The sequence below is a fragment of the Exophiala aquamarina genome (assembly GCF_000709125.1).
Source record: "Exophiala aquamarina CBS 119918 chromosome Unknown aczIA-supercont1.1, whole genome shotgun sequence".
Lineage (NCBI taxonomy): Eukaryota > Fungi > Ascomycota > Eurotiomycetes > Chaetothyriales > Herpotrichiellaceae > Exophiala > Exophiala aquamarina.
The window spans coordinates 4,077,206-4,093,479 of NW_013550587.1; the positions used below are offsets into that span (position 1 = coordinate 4,077,206).

The 16,274-nt window shown below is 50.8% G+C and overlaps 4 protein-coding genes across 4 annotated transcripts; all 4 read left to right on the forward strand.

Annotated features, from left to right (window-relative positions):
* Positions 1-1,276: 1,276 nt before the first annotated feature.
* On the forward strand, positions 1,277-3,436 carry A1O9_01440 (long-chain acyl-CoA synthetase; the record flags this gene model as incomplete). The annotated part of the gene is made up of 1 exon (XM_013410598.1): positions 1,277-3,436. The coding sequence occupies one exon, from the start codon at positions 1,277-1,279 to the stop codon at positions 3,434-3,436; it is 2,160 nt and encodes a 719-aa protein (XP_013266052.1).
* Positions 3,437-6,148: 2,712 nt separating this feature from the next.
* Positions 6,149-6,886, forward strand: A1O9_01441 (uncharacterized protein; the record flags this gene model as incomplete). Its single annotated transcript, XM_013410599.1, has 1 exon — positions 6,149-6,886. The coding sequence occupies one exon, from the start codon at positions 6,149-6,151 to the stop codon at positions 6,884-6,886; it is 738 nt and encodes a 245-aa protein (XP_013266053.1).
* Positions 6,887-8,941: 2,055 nt separating this feature from the next.
* Positions 8,942-10,649, forward strand: A1O9_01442 (uncharacterized protein; the record flags this gene model as incomplete). The annotated part of the gene is made up of 5 exons (XM_013410600.1): positions 8,942-9,280; positions 9,357-9,478; positions 9,534-9,666; positions 9,733-10,218; positions 10,284-10,649. 5 exons carry the CDS (start codon positions 8,942-8,944, stop codon positions 10,647-10,649), a joined length of 1,446 nt encoding a protein of 481 aa, XP_013266054.1.
* A 1,220-nt stretch (positions 10,650-11,869) lies between these two features.
* A1O9_01443 (uncharacterized protein) lies at positions 11,870-14,616 on the forward strand (the record flags this gene model as incomplete). Its single annotated transcript, XM_013410601.1, has 2 exons — positions 11,870-12,151; positions 12,223-14,616. The coding sequence occupies 2 exons, from the start codon at positions 11,870-11,872 to the stop codon at positions 14,614-14,616; spliced, it is 2,676 nt and encodes an 891-aa protein (XP_013266055.1).
* Between the last annotated feature and the right edge of the window lie 1,658 nt (positions 14,617-16,274).

The following is a 16,274-nucleotide window of genomic DNA, read 5'->3' on the forward strand; positions in this document are numbered from 1 at the left end:
AGCTTGAGAGTAGCGACGGGAGAGATTATCCCGGCATTTATGTCTCACCGCGTACACGAGCTGATGAAAGTTCCTGAAGGCAGATGGAGACTCCAAGTGGCCTAGCAGAGTATTCCTTGATGCAATGCATCTGTCCCCTCCCCCGGGCCTTGGCGGTCAGACAATAAGACAGCCGTCCGTTGGCAAGGTACGTAATTAGCTCGCGAGATCTGTTCTCTACTCTTGTTTGCAATCAAATATCTCGGGGCCACGACTCCAGTCGCATGGACCACGATATCACTGTATTGCTACAGAGGGGAATTATGGCGAGTGAATCCATCGTGTCTTATGCGCTGAGAGCTCCCTCTGAACTTCTTTTATCTAGTTTCAAGGAGGTGAAATAGGCTCTGTTGGCATCATATTGCGAATGTCCGCGGACAGTAAGGCCTCCTCGTACTCGTAGACTCGTGAGAGGGGAGGGCCGTATCGGCGAAACAAATTTCCGAGCTACGACAACGTCAGCGCTAATCCGGGTATTGTAGACAAATCAGGGCTTCTCGGTCTGGAGCCTCCGTGCGGACGTACGAGTTATAGCCTTATAGGCGGGTGCACCTGTTTACCCTTACCTGGCGGGTGCCAGGGTTTGTTATTCAACATTACTTTCACATGTCATGATCTTGCCGGTTCCTGCAGAAGGATAATTGAAAGTTCTCCATTCTTTCATCGCTCCTCCATGTGGTCGGCGGTCACATGCGCAGTTTAGTCTCCATTCTTGACCAGATCACAATGTCGGATACATTGGTAGAAACCCCCCCTTCCATCAGTGACCACCGTCTATCGCATTGTGCATTGGCTGGTCGGACACAGCCCAACCTATCTAGGCCACCCTCCGAGTTCCACTACGAGTACTACTCCACCCCCGGAGACACCAACCTTGGTGTAGCACCGGTGCGACATTCGATCTCTGTCAAAGCTTGTACCAACCAGCCCCCGTGACCCGTCCTTGCAGAAAAACCGAGGCAACTTCCTTACTATACGGAGAATTGTTGCGAGCTGGGCGAACTGCGAACACCGCGTTTCGCTCAATCACTCACCCTTGCCAGTGGCCAGTGGCCACTGCCTGAACAACCACAAGGAATTTCCAAGACTCTATCATCATGTCATTCTCGCTTCGTCACTTCAGCTGGTAATCTCTGTCATCTCTTCTATCTGACACCCTCCTTTTCTTTCTCTCCTTCTTCCCTCCACTCCCTCCATATCCTCCCACAGTCCCGTTCCATCCAGAACCATCGCCATAATGCCATCCCTTCTCTCGTCCAAACCACTCTTCCTGCAAACAGCAGAAGAATACAACAAACCTCCTCCCAAGGGTCAACCTTACTCAATTACCCTCCCAGGCTCCGAACAACCTGGCCGCACTGCCGTCTACCGACATCACAAATGCCGCGATGGCCTCCTTGAGACTCTCGACCCTGCAGTCCGTACAGGGCACGATATGTTCGAGTCTGCTGCCCAGAAATATCCTCATGCTCCTTGCCTCGGTTACAGACCGTACGATTCAGCCCGGAAGGCCTGGGGTCCTTACGAGTGGCTTGACTATGAGACTGTGCAGAAGAGACGAGCAGACTTGGGTGTTGGCCTGGTAGAGATCCACACACGCGAGGGCATCACGGGCACTCAATATGGAGTTGGATTGTGGTGCCAAAACAGACCGGAATGGCAGTTGACTGATCTGGCTTGCATGTCACAATCGCTCTTCAGCGTCTCCCTTTACGACAGCTTGGGCCCCGAGACTTCCGAGTACATCATCAGACACGCAGATCTGGCCTGTGTGGTGACTTCGCTAGTACATGTTCCAGTACTTCTCAAATTGAAAGCACGATTGCCCAACCTCAAGTCCCTTGTGGTTCTGGATTCGCTAGCTCCGACCACGAACGAGACTCCAGAATTGTCCAAACAGGCCCTTTTAGACTCCCTTGCTAAAGAGGTAGGCGTCAAAATCTATTCTCTGGAGACGGTGGAAAAGCTTGGAGCTTCTCTCAACAGACCCTACAATCCACCGAGACCCTCAGATGCCATCACAATCAACTATACATCTGGAACCACCGGTCCACCAAAGGGAGTCCTGCTCACGCATGCCCATGCCGTTGCCGCAACGACATGTTCCCTGACCAGTTCACCTATCGATAGACACGGGGTTGCAATCAGCTACTTGCCCTTGGCGCACATTTATGGTCGACTGCTCGAACATACGGTGCTCTGGACGGGGGCTCGAATTGGATATTTCCATGGCAATCCTCTCGAATTGATCGACGATCTCAAGCTCCTTCGACCAACCACATTTGCTTCTGTTCCTCGACTGTGGAATCGGTTTGGAGGAGCCATCAAGTCACAGACGGTCGAGCAGCCAGGCTTCAAAGGCGCGTTGAGCCGACATATTGTCAAGACCAAACTTGCAAACGCCAATCCCGCTCCCCAGTCCGTAGGAGCAACTCCTCCCACTCCTACCTTCACCCACGCATTCTACGACCGCATTTGGGGACGAAAAGTTGCTTCAGCTTTCGGACTCGATCGTGTCACAACCATGGTTTCTGGTGCTGCACCCCTGGATCCATCCCTACAGGCCTTCCTTCGCATTGTATTCTCCTCTCGAACCATGCAGGGCTACGGATTGACTGAAACCTATGCCATTGCTATGACCCAGCCAGTTGGTGATTTCTCTGTCTCGAGTGTGGGCGGCGTGGTACCCGCTCAAGAAGCTTGTCTCTTGAGCGTTCCAGACATGGACTATACTGTTCATGATAAGCCATATCCGAGAGGCGAGCTTTTGTTGAAGGGCAAATCCGTGTTTTCGGGTTACTACCACAACGACGAGGAGACGGCCAAAGCTTTCACGGAAGACGGCTGGTTCATGACAGGTGACATCTGCAGTGTGGACGAACTCGGCAGATTTTCCATCATTGATCGGAGGAAGAATGTGCTCAAGTTGGCACAGGGGGAGTACCTTTCCCCAGAGAGAATCGAGGGTGTTTATCTGTCATCCCTGACCTATCTGGCTCAGGCATTTGTTCATGGAGACAGCGCCCAGACCTTCCTCGTGGCTATTCTAGGCGTCCAGCCTGATACTTTCGCCGTGTTTGCTTCCAAAGTCCTTGGTCGCGAAATCTCGCCGACTGACCTGCCCGCTATCCAAGCTGCTGCGAGCGAACCGAAGATCAAGGCAGCAGTCCTGAAAGACCTGGACAAAGCGGGTCGAAAGAAGAAATTCGCGGGCTATGAGCGGGTTAGAAATATCCAATTAGAACTCGAACCTTTCACCATCGACAACGAATTGCTAACGCCGACATTGAAGCTCAAAAGACCAGTCGCAGCCAAGAAGTATCGCGATGTATTGGACCGCTTGTATGCAGAGGCGCTGGAGGCGGAGCAGAACCAGCCTCAGAAAGCGAGATTGTAGGTCTTGCAATGGGTAAACAACCTTTACCTTTCAAGAGTGAATAGTTTAGATAGAGAGTAAGGACACAGTTCACACTTCTACCTTGGCTTGGTTTATCCGCTCATATTCATGTAAACAATGTAGATATAGGTACCTGTGTTTCACAGTAGTTGGCCCAGTTTTGTGGGTGTGTGTTTGTTCCATACTTTTCGGAACCTAACAACCTACATAATAGATGTCACATGGCGCCCCAAGCACAGATAGCCCTGGCCTTCTCAGTTCGGAAGAGACTGAGAATAATCCAAGAGTTCACTACACTTGTGTAGATCACGTTGATCGTCAAAGATGGATCCTGGGCCCGAGGGTGTGAGATGTGATACAAACATCAATTGCCCGGTCAGACTTGGCCTGGATCTCCCTCCGTGCAAGGGAGCTCCTCTCACATGTGAAGATTCCTGTGGGCTCGGTCCCGTATACGTCACCAGAATGGACCGGGTTTGAATCACAACTATGTACTCCGTAGGGTTCCGTCTTAGTTGTTAGCAAACTATTTAGGAGAGTTTGGAAATCCCCGATGAATTCTCTTCACAATTCATTAGCAGCCAGGGATTGGTCCTCCCGAATGTGCATAACTGGGTTCTGCCTCTCACTGCAGGCTGCTCTATCTTGGTGATAAATAGTTGTGGGGGAGCCACACTGCAGCCTAGTCGTAATTACCATTTGTCACAGGCTCCGACTCCCTCCCACGCCTTGGCTTCCAAGCGCAACATCAATCCCGTCTACTTCCCTCGACTTTCCATCACGCCTTGGATACAGAACGCTGGCATGAGAAGTAACCTCCATTGCCCTTGACTACTTCTGCCTCTGTCGCCTGCAACTACCCCGAATCTAGCCATTCCTTGATCAAAAGCATCGAATAGGCTATGCAAGGCTAGATCATCTATCAACTCGGACACAGTGGGAAATGAAGCCGCTACTTCTTGCACAAAGGGGAATCCGAAGTTTCAATCGCATTTGATGGTATCTTAGGTCAAAGTCTGAGGACCTGAGAAGTGATATCTCGCGGCACAAGAAGGGCCAAGGGCCCCCGTTGTCCATCAATCCGACCGCACGAGAGATTCGAGCCCGCTGTTGCTCACAGAATGTAAGCCAGGGGATTCCGTCCAGATTTACGGTGATTTTACATCACACTCCCCAGAATGTGAAGAATAACACCTAGCTCAAATGGCCTGCCAAGCGTTGAGGACTGGGTCCCAATTGCCCTCTGATTCATTTTCATCCCAATGGCCACCATCACCCACACAGCCTCCCAAGATCTCACACCTCTGCTACAACCTCGTTCAGGAGCAGCGTTGAAAAAAAGAATGGACTAAAAGAATGGACTTGACCCTTTACTGGCATCCGCCAGTAGCACTGAGACCTAATACCATGAGGGGGTATCAACTATGCCCAGTGATCAATGCCGCCAGCCACCCTTCTGAGGTCGAGCGATGCTACTTCTTGGTCACATTGCAGGCTCCGCAACGCTGGTGATTGCATTTATCGCCGTTACAGGTCGTTTTTTTGATGGGAACTTGGGCGCATGCGCATCGACACTATCTCTCCATCAGCTATCCTCGTTGGCAGTCTGGAAGTTTCATCAAATGCTCATACACAACTCCATATGAATGTTACGGTCTTTTTCGGTGTTTTCGGTGTTTTCAGTGAAGGCTGTTAAATTGAGAAAACCAAATGTTAGTGGTGAGCGCGTGGATCGACAATGTGAACGCTTGTATGATACGGCGTCCGCATTGGTCAGCCTGAGGCAATCTGGCCTCAAACCAGAGACCTCGAGCTTCAGCCTATCATTATTGTAAACTGATTGATGCAGGGCTATGTTCCCATGGGTTGGTAGTTGGCTGGGACATATAACAGCCACGTCGGCCTCAGTTCTCGTGTTACCACGAAAACCAAGAGTACTACCCCCGGGGGAAACTAGAGTTGCGATGCTTACCATGTTTTATACCAGGTCCACCCTTTCTGTGCGTATCTCTATCCTCCTGTCCAACCTCGACAATTGGTTTCGTGCACACCGATATTTGTTGGAAAGATCTGGATAGGATGCCCAAAGCAGTTAGCGTTAAGGTATCGACTGGCCTCGGAATTATCGCTTCTGAACGCCATTGGCCTGTCCAGGTTGATTTGGCGGCTTTAAAGACTCTGGACATTGCAGCAAAAGATAAGCCTGTTTGTATGTCGGTATTGATGACTGGTGAGATGATTGCTATAGTCACCAAACCGTTTGTACCTGGTACATTCCTGTGCAGGAAGTGGCACGGATTGACTGGAAAGTCTTTGAGCAAACGTCCGCGGCCGGAGACCTGTGCAATCATCTGCATTGCAGGCTCTTGTTTTCGATTCGGTCGCAATTGTTCGAACAACCCCTTGTCCTGTGGGCTGTCTGTTAAGAACAACTAGTGGCTTGGATATGACTGAATTTGGCATCTGGACCGCTCGTGCTAGCCCCTTCTAGGCGGCGGACGCCTAATCTAGAATAGGCCAAATCCGCACGCAAAACGGCCCCGAAAGCCACCTAATAATGTCTTGGCAGATGGTGGCTTCTGTGTATTGCCAGAGTGCGGTTAGATTCCAAAAAGTGACATGGCATGCAGCCAATTCCCACTACACAGTGCGCCAGTTCCTCGCAGACTTCTCGAAAAGTGATAAGTTCACAGCAGTCATACAACTTCCAACATGAAGCCAACAGCCAGCTTCACGCTTCTTGCTTTGTGTCGATTGCTAGCTTGGAGTTCAGCAGCTTCACTCCGAGTTCAGATTCCCGCATCAAACCTGATCCCCAATCCATTCACACTGCCATCGTCCACTCATGCAACCTTGACCTCTGGCACTGAGCCTCCGCGTAGAGCTCTGCTCCGCCGAGGCGACTACTTCGACTTCTCCAACATCACCACAGTCGGCTCCCACCTGCTCGAGGTCCACAGCCGGGACTTCGTCTTTGCTCCGTACCGCATCGATATTGCGCCCTCTGCTGATTCAGCGGAAAGCGTCATCAGCGGGGCATGGGAAACATATCGAGGGACAAAATGGGAAGACAGGGGCGTCGCGCTCGTGGCAGCTCCCACAAAAGATCTCGCTCTCTCGGTCAAGACACTATCGGGCAAGAACTTCTACGAGCAGCGACAGGGTTTCAACCCAATGAGTTTGTTGAAGAACCCTATGATCTTGATGGCCGTGGTGGCGCTCGCCTTTACGTTTGGAATGCCCAAGCTGATGGAGAACATGGACCCGGAAATGCGGGCCGAGTACGACGAGATGCAGAAGAGCAGTCCCATGGGTAGTGTCACACGGGCGATGCAAGGTGGAGGGGGTGGTTCTGCGGACGGGTTTGATCTCGCTGGGTTTCTCGCTGGGTCCGGCAAGTCGACGGGCAGTGAGCGACCTTCGGAGAGTGTCCGTGAGCGCAAACGATGATGAAAGAATGGTGTGTTATCAGGACATGATGGCTCTCCGCCTTCAGGCTTCTAACGTCTTTTCTCCTCTAAACCTATTGCACAACGCCTCAAAGACATGGCTCTTTGGCTCTACCCAGCGGTTGCCCTGGCTCAAAAAAATACTGCCGCCAAGCCCGCTTCAGCCCAAGTTCCCACTGGTACGGCCACACCAATCTTTTGGCACGATGGCTGACAAGCAGCAACGAAAAGCAGACATTACGAACTAGGCCGCAGCATTCAATACGTTCAGGTTCTGGAACCTTTGACTGACTACAAGGACGATCTCAACTCGATCAGGCATGGGGAGTTGGAGTCACTGTGCATATCGTAAATGCATGCACAAGTGGATGTGGCTGAGCCTCGGGAGCCAATTAGTACATGGTGGTTATCTGCCTTTTGGTGTGCGTTGGCATTGCGAGTTGGGCTGTCAATGTTGCATTCGAACATTTTTCAAAGGAAATACAGTCATTGCGGTACCCGAGTAGTCCTCGGCTGGTATGAAATTCGCATTACAGGGGCTGTGCGGCAAGGATGGGAGGCGATGCTGGAGTTCTGTTGGCATACGGAGTACGGGAGTCACGATGTACAGTTGGAGAGCTCACTAGAACCGCTAAATAGGTAGTGAGTGACAACCTAACGAAAGCCCTATCTAGGTAAGATCTAGGTGATGAAATAGCCGCCCCGGGAAGAAAGTACGCTCGCATCTAAGCTCACTGCAAGGCGCAAACCCCTGTGTGCGTCGTGGGCAAATAAGCCCTCCCTGTCAGATTTCAAGTGAGCGGCTCATCCATCTACCATCAACCATCTGGTACATGCAAACACTTCTCCCAATCGCCGGCTTGCTGGCTTCGTATCTCGGATATGATCACACAGATGAACGGCGTAGGGAACGAGGTATCCAGAATCTGGGTGATGTGCATCTCGGCTCCAGCAGACGGGGTCATGCACGTCCCACTTCTGTGCATGTTTCAAGCCAGGACAACGCGTGACTCTAAACAACAGATGTCATCTATCTGATAATCCACGTTTCCCTCCTTTCTTGCCTTTGGCCATGCAGAAGGCGTACTGTCCTAGTTTCTGCTTCCCTGTTTCGACTCTGGTCAAGGGCTATCTTAACACTGCCCCCGGGGGAATAACTGCCAGGAACTCCACGCCTGATCGGGAGCCATTCTGGCGCCCGATGAAGCACCAGAAACCTGTCACATGGCCCTTTCATCCTCCCATCACAAGTTCTGATCCGACACTAGATGATACTCAAGGTCTTGTAGTTCACCCGCCTTCCACGCCATCGCCTCACTTGGGAGTTGGGCTGGCAACCGATTCTTCATTGGCTGACGACGCAGAAGCTGAAAAGCTGCCAATGGACGAGACGTTCCCTGGAAGTGTGCCTGTGTATGGTCGCTTCATGGGTGCTATTTTGGCTCCCTTCAATTCAGGCGACCAGGACATGCGATGCTGCTAAGGAAGGGTTCAGCTGCCACTGATCCGACCCGATTTGCAAGACATGAGCATTCGATGGAACAACGTCAGGCACACATGGAATGGTATTCACCAGTCGCAACGCATTAGCTGGCCAAGGTGTTTCGCAACATTCAACACACGACAATGACTCCCTCAGGCTCCCATTGCCTCGCCCCGGCCCGTAATCGGATCGTGGTAGCCCATGTGGTGTTTCAAGTGTTGTGCGTGGCCGCTTTTGGTAATCCGCTTGATTTACACAGTCCATTGGCTCCTCCAAATATGCTACATGAAAGGCAAATGCTATACAACATAGTGACAGGCGACAGTCGCTGATTGAAGGCTTGTCGTGCTCTCGTCTCCCAACCTAGGCATATATCATCAGGTAACGCACTTGTTTCCCCTTGTTGGACTCCTTCATCGCTCCTCATACTTTGCCCACGACTCCCTTGCTTGAATCTTACATGTATTAACTTTGTGATGTTCGTTCTTGACAAATCAACACTCATGCACTTCCCAGTGCTCATCATTAACTCAACCCCGAGGTTGCAACATTTCAAGAAACAATCCAGAAATCATGGCCGGGAACCTGGAGTGGCATCTGAAATTCAAAGAAGGGCAAGAACTTGATTATGCCACTGAGAACAAGCCATATGCGGACTCTCTGAATTACAGCGATGTTGGAGGAGAGCTGGCTCAAGGGTTTATGCCAGACTCTGAAGACCCCAGTGATGTTCAAACTGACAAGGTCGTTCGCTTCTGTCCTCGGGCCACTCTAAAAGCTCTGAAGAGAACGAAACTCAAGCCTGTTGCTTGGCTAGAAGAAGGGTGTTTCATCGAGGACGGCCGTTGGCTGGCAAGGCAGAGAAGTGAAGCCTTGACAGCCTACGACCTGTTCTGCAAACTGGGCCAACCGGTAAGAAGTCTCTCGTATCTGTCTCCCCCCCCCGCGCGCTCTAGAAACATTCACACTGATTGATTGCCTCTCAAAGAGATACAAGATACGCCTGTCGTCCGGCTCGGCCGGTACTAGCGGGCTCTATTTGCCTTCATCGGCCCCCAGCAATCCGTATGAGATGTCTGAGGACAATCCAGACGCTGAGCGACGATTAATGTATGTAAGCACAAACTCCAAGCTCTTGAGGTTCGTCGGCTGACACGACCTGGAGATTTGTGACGGACCTGGATGAGTGGAGTATCTATGCACTTATATCCAGAGTCTCGGAAAATCAAGCTTTCGGTCTACGTGCTGCAATCTTCAGGTATCTGGCATATGAGACATTTATTGGCGCCACGATTACGGTAAGCATATCAGGGTGCCGGGGATCGGACCCGGCGTTTGATGGTAGAGGCTAATATTTCATACAGGAAAAGGGCATGTGGACATTTCGACTGGAATTTCACCTGCCGTACTACGCCTGGCGAATATCCGAGACCCCAATACAAGACCCTCGCCAATATGCAGATAAAGACCCTCTCAGAGATACACGAGACGTTTCATTTCTGCGTTGGGACACTTTGAATCCTGGGCCTGCTCATTTAAATGAGGCTCAGATCTCCTGTGTCGTGGCTGGGATTGACGACCGCCGATGGGAAGCCTACTGCTTCGTAGAGACTTACTTCGATTCAGGTGAAGCGGTGGAAGAATCGGTAATCAAATATCAAGAGGATTCCATTGAGTCCGCGCCCTTTTATGGGGATCCCTTGACCAAGGGAAAAGAGGATGCGGCAATGCCTATTGCAGACCCCAGGGAATATTTCCTGCGAGTCTTCTGCATCCGACTACAGCAGGTTAGAGGCGAGTGGCAGAGAGTAGTGGAGAATGTTTATCAAAGTGAGCGAAGGTACTTGAAGGTATGTCGGAAACTGTCTTTCCCAAGCCTTTACCTCCAGCCTATCTGACTACAAGACACCTTAAGCGCCACGCTGCACTCTTGTCTCCGCGATCATCGTCCGAAGGTACTGAATTGCACAATCAGCATATACAAGAGGCCTTGAGTTATTCCAGGAACGCCAGGCAGCTCTCAAAGCACCTACTTCACACCCTGTCGAAGACAGTCGTTGCGTGCGAAAGGTTTTTGGATGACGATGCGATCACTTTCCAAGACCTTCCGGAATCAGAAAATGGTGGCCGATCCATTCCCAATATCAAACAGACGCTTCGGGTTTTGCAGGCTCTGAAACAGACTCTTGAAGGCGTGGCTCGGGAATGTGAAGAAGTCACACGAGATGTTAGTGCCACTCCAAAGGATCTATGGATCAAGCTTATCTGGCCCATCTGCTGACATCTTGTGCTCCTGCAAATAGCTTGAGATTTACCTTAATCATACAGCAATCGAAGTAGGTAATCGACAAAGACAACTGGCCCAGGAAAACAAAACGCTGTCTGTGGTTATGATTTTGTTCGTGTCGCCAATCGCTTTAGCAGCAGGCCTCTTCTCGATGGAACCGACCGTCCTCCCTTTTCTCCCCCCGAATCCTAGATCGTTCTTCATATTGAGTTTCGTACTGATGACTGTCGGACTTGTTTGTACCACAGTTTTGCAGGCAATGACAATGTGGATCGGAAGGCCTCTTCGCTTAACGAATCCACTGACATTGTCACTGAAGATGCCACGACTATTGAAATCCACTCGATCTGGCCAACCAACGTGCAATTTTCACCGAGATGTCGAAACTGGTGCTAATGAGTAAGGCAGACCTACGATGGCCTGGCCGCGCTACCCGCGCACCAGAACGGTCTATGCTGCGTCTTCGCGTTCCACCACCCTGATTTTGTATATTATATGACGTATAGCTCTTTCAGGTCATTGAAACTAAGCACTGACAGTCAGAAGTTTGGCAATACAATGAACTTTTGTGCGGCTGCTTTCCTTTGGCGATAAGAAGGATCCGTGTGCAATATGCTTGAACGGGCTCTCTACAGCACACTGCTTCCCTTCGATAAGGGCGATCAAATAACGCCACCCTTGACGAAAACAGCTTATCAAGTTTCGAACACAAGACGGTGCCTTCTAGCTGCAATATCATTGCTGGCCCTGCCTTGTCGTCGAGATATCCTTCTTGGCAGCCACGTCTATCGCCCTTGATTGGGACAAATCCTGAGATTGACTAGCCTCTCCACCACTGAGCCTCCCTCCAACGAGGTCAAGGACTCAAGGAACCTTGGAGCCTGTTTTATGTGCAACGGCATGCAGCCACATTTCGAGGAGAATAAGTACCACACTACTGTGCCCAAACCTTAAACCAATAGAATGGTGCAGCCATACATGTCGCTTGAGCGTCAGCTGTCATACCTTTCGACAATGCACCCTGTGCGACCCTTGTACTACCGACGTCTTCTGCCCAACACACGCAGCATGACGCCAGTTAATTCGCCCAGGCAGGTGAACATGTGTTGTCAAATGATGGCATGACAGAATGCATCAATATTAGACTGAAATCCGCCTTTCTCAGCCTCGATTCTCTCTCCCCCTACGCTACTTCCCAAAGGCAATCAGCCGAAATGGCCACACTTCTTCCCGAAGGCATCCAAGCGCTACTAGCCGGGCAAGGAGTAAAAAGCCCAATCCCGAGCATCGTGGGAACTGATGTGCACAACAATCCTATCGACATCTATCTGTCGTATCTTGCAGATACCCTCGTCCAGCTCACTGACTGTTCACCTGAAGTGGCTTATAGTTCGATCCAGTGGCCCAATGAATTGGGAGACTTGGTAGTGATTCTCCCTCGACTTAAGCTTCAGCACAAGAATCCGAAAGCCCTCTCCACCGAACTTAAGCAGAAGGTACGATGGAATCATTCCTCTTTCCTGACAGCATGACACTCGTTCCTGACTTCAACGTTCAACCACAATAGTTTCCGGGATCTCATCTCTTCGGTCATCCCGTGGATGACGGTATCCACCTTCGGTTCTTCTTCTCTCCACGTGCGCTTGGTCAAGTACTGCTGCCATATATTATCGATCGCGGTCAATCATATGGGACACCTATCAGCTCTAGCCAACATGACTCGGAGCTCAACAATATCAAGCCCAAAAAGATCGTGGTGGAATTCTCATCGCCCAACCTTGGTAAAGAGTTTGATGGCCTCCATCTCAGAAGCACCATCATCGGTGCCTACCTCGCTTCTATCTATGAGTCAATGGGCTGGGAAGTCACCAGGATGAATTTTCTTGGTGATTGGGGCCAACATATTGGGTTGTTGGCAGCTGGGTGGTCTAGATTTGGCTCTGAGGATGCCTTGAACGCTGACCCGCTCAGACATCTGCTGGATGTCTACACACAGATTGATGAACTCTCCAGGGATGAACAAGCCAATTCCCAGGAGCTGCCTGCTAATGGCCATCTTTCAGGGATAGCGGCAGAACGGGACGCAAATGTTACGGCACTCGAGGGCGGTGACCCAAATGCATATGCTTTGTGGAAAAGATTCCGTGAAGTCTCGATCCAAAGATACACCGATCTTTATGCACGTATGAATATTAGATTTGACGACTATTCTGGAGAGTCAGAGGTCAACCATGAGACTATTGCAGAGGTGGAACTAAGCTTGCAAGACAAAATCGTCTTTGACGAAGCCAGAGACGGTTGGATTATCGATTTCAGCACACACGAAACCAGATTGTTAAAGACTGGCCCTGCAAAGATCCGGAATCGCAGAGGCCAAACTACTTACCTACTCCGGGATATTGCCTCTGTACTGGATCGGAGCCGGAAATATGGTTTCGATAAACTCATATATGTTGTCTCCGCCAAGCAAGATTCACACTTTCAACAGCTTTTTGCAGTACTTGAGCTGATGGGGCATTCGGAACTCGCCGACCGACTCCAACATATCAGTTTCAACGTGGCCAGAGGCCTTGTGCCACCGGAAGGTACCAGTGGACTTCTTTTCAGCGATCTTCTCGACCAGTGTCAAAGGACCGTTCTCAACCTGTTAGCAAATGAGCCAGATAGGTTCTCACACTTTCGAAGGGCACAAGATCTGGAGTTCTGTGACAGCCTTGGTGCTCTCGCCCTCATGACGCAGGATCTGTCTATCAGGAGAAAGGATGACCTCATCTTTGATATACCAAATATTGGCAATGTTCAAGAAGATTCCGGAATTGATTTGCAAAGCTGCTTGACAAAACTAAACCGAAAGCTCGAGGGTGTCGTCATTGACCGTGAAGACCTTGAGAAGTCGGACTACTCACTTTTTGAGGATGAAAGCTACGCAGAAATCCTTCGTGTTCTCATCCAATTTCCGACTATCGTTAAGTCATCGCTGGAGAAGCTAGAGTCCTCTGTGATTGCCACATATTTGTTCCGCTTGGTCACACAGGTGGAGGATATCTTGGAAGAAGGGGAGTCAGAGGCGTCCGGCTCGAACCACAACCTCGCCCAGCTCGCTGTCTATCAGGCTGTCCGCCATGTCCTGGTGAATGGGATGCGGATAATTGGGCTTACACCCATCGAAGAACCTTCTCTCCAAGAACATTCTGGAATTGTTCCATTGGAGGTCCCCGCCGAGACCACTACTGAAAGAGACACTACAGCCACAGATATGGACAGCACACAGCCCAGCAATGACTCTGGCCCAATTCCTGTTGAAGCTGTCACCATCAATACACCCAAAGACTTAGCAGATGTCCATGAAGAAGCGAGTGTGGAGCCATCCACACACCCAGTCGAGTCCACCGAAGGAGTCATCCTGGAGGAGCCAGGAGAGACGACTGAAGAAGCTAGAGAAACCACTACGCTGGGCTTGACTGAGACTGCCCCAGTGGAAGTGGCGTCGGATGCAAACAACCCGAGCATTGATGACTTAGATCCCGAACAAGAGGCAAATGTGGCTGTCGAGTCTGGTGTCCACCAGTCCTACACAGCTCCTGCAGATTCTTTTCGTGAGACTGTGGAAAACTGCAAGATCGAGGCCGATGAGGTTACCGCAACTGAGGCACGCATTGCCGAGAGTCATACTACTGAGGCTGCCGCTGGTGAGACTCTCACCACTGAAGCTTCGCCTTCGGAAGCTCCTACGGTTGAGGTTCCTGCTGTTGATACGGCTAGCGACGGAGGTGTTGGCTCGAATGCTACGCTTGAACCCGAGGCATTGGAAGGTCCTGCTCAGGATACTGCCAATCCTGCGGAGGATGTCAAGCATGAGGCGTCTAGCTCTACAGTGTATGGACACTATGAGTCTACAACCGCGAATGAGGAACAACACATTACGATGCCCGAGCATGTGGCTACAATTGAGGCCCACTAAGCACAGGCTAGGTTCTTTACCATTTCCGACAACGAGTGACTAGGTCGTTCAACTAGAATGTGGTCCAGATGTACGATTCCTGCGGAGTGATATCATAAGGCAACACTCTTTGGTTTGGATTGGCGAGGCGTCGTCCGTTTAGGTCTCTTTGTACACTACTTTTTGCCCAAGTGGGCTTTTAAGAACTGGCAATTTCAAGTCGAATGCTTCACAGGTACTTCCAAGCACTTCCAAGTACAAGATGTGACAGGAGTCTTACAGTCTCATTCTGGTGCATTGGATTTCGGAATCCCCCGCGCTTTCCAGTGCCCATCATGGTCGTCGGAACCGAGATGTAGTAGGTGCGCCATTGATTGCCTTGTTTACTTGTAACTTCCCATTCGGTTTGGCAGAAGGCGTCCAGATGATGCAAGATGCAAGTGCTGCCATCCCCCCACCATCATGCTGGATATCGATATGTGTTGAGGCCATTCAGCTGTGGTGAAGCCAGCGGAGGTCTTAGGTCATTGGTTGCCTTGCAATTTAATCGGTTGGTGAAGGCAATTGGGTGGCCATCTGCAAGATGCAATGTATGTGTTGTTTCGTGTTCGGGGATGTCGCTGGATTGATAGTGGGGTATTCAAACTAATTGTGGGGCTGCTTCGGCGGCAGGGGCGGATCACAACAATATGTGCTGGTTTCCGACCAGGCTAACTCCCCAGGCCGTTCCTGCCCGACTTAAGCGTCACCCCTTCCACCTTCCAACCCGGAATCATTCCATTGCAGCTTCCACAGCGCTCCCAAAATGCCTTCCAGATGCTTTGGACGTCACACAACCAAACCGTCAAGGCGTCTCGCAACGCCGGAGCGTTTGTGCCCAAGTCATCGTCTCGACCCTTTCCAATCAATGCGAGTTGTTGAATCACCTGCACGGCATGGATGCGCAGTCACGCGGTTGACTAATTACACAAGCATTTCTCGCTGGCAGTTCCCCCTTGGCAGCCTGCTGACTTGCAGTTTCTTGCATCCGCTTGGGCTCCCAGTACGTGGCAGTTGACCATTAAACGCCTTTGCCGGAGTCCGTACGTGGAAGATTGTCGCTGCCTTTCGTGTCTGCGGTCTCTCATGCCTTCCCCGGAAACAGAGAGCCAGTGATCTGGGCTGCAGCTGAGGCGACTCGACGTCTGGACGCCACACGAGTGCCTCGCTGTGCTGTAGGGTAAGATGTTAGCCTTCGAGGGAATGTATTCCTTCGGTGGATAGTGGACACCGCCTAGCCGTGTGTAGATGTGGCCGCCCTTTGGGCATCAACATGATCTTGTATGAACCATGGGTCCAACGAATTGGTGAAGTTCGTGACCTTCGACACTGTGCATCTCGTGGTTGTTGGTTGATAAATCCAGGTCAGAACACCGGTCTCGCGAGCAGACTCCTTCCCCCGGTACTGACAGGGACAGGGTGAGATGAATTCGCTACCCCGACGATACTGTTGTAGATAATTATGCACTGCAGATTTTGTTTCGGCCGCTTTTTTTCAGCTGCCTAATCTACTATACAGATGAGAAGACAGATGTGGCAGCCTCATTACCGGATGAAGACGGCTATGGGCTCAATAATCAATTACCAGCACAAGCGTGGGAACGTGACTGATGTGAAGATGGACCTGTGTGTTGGTGGAG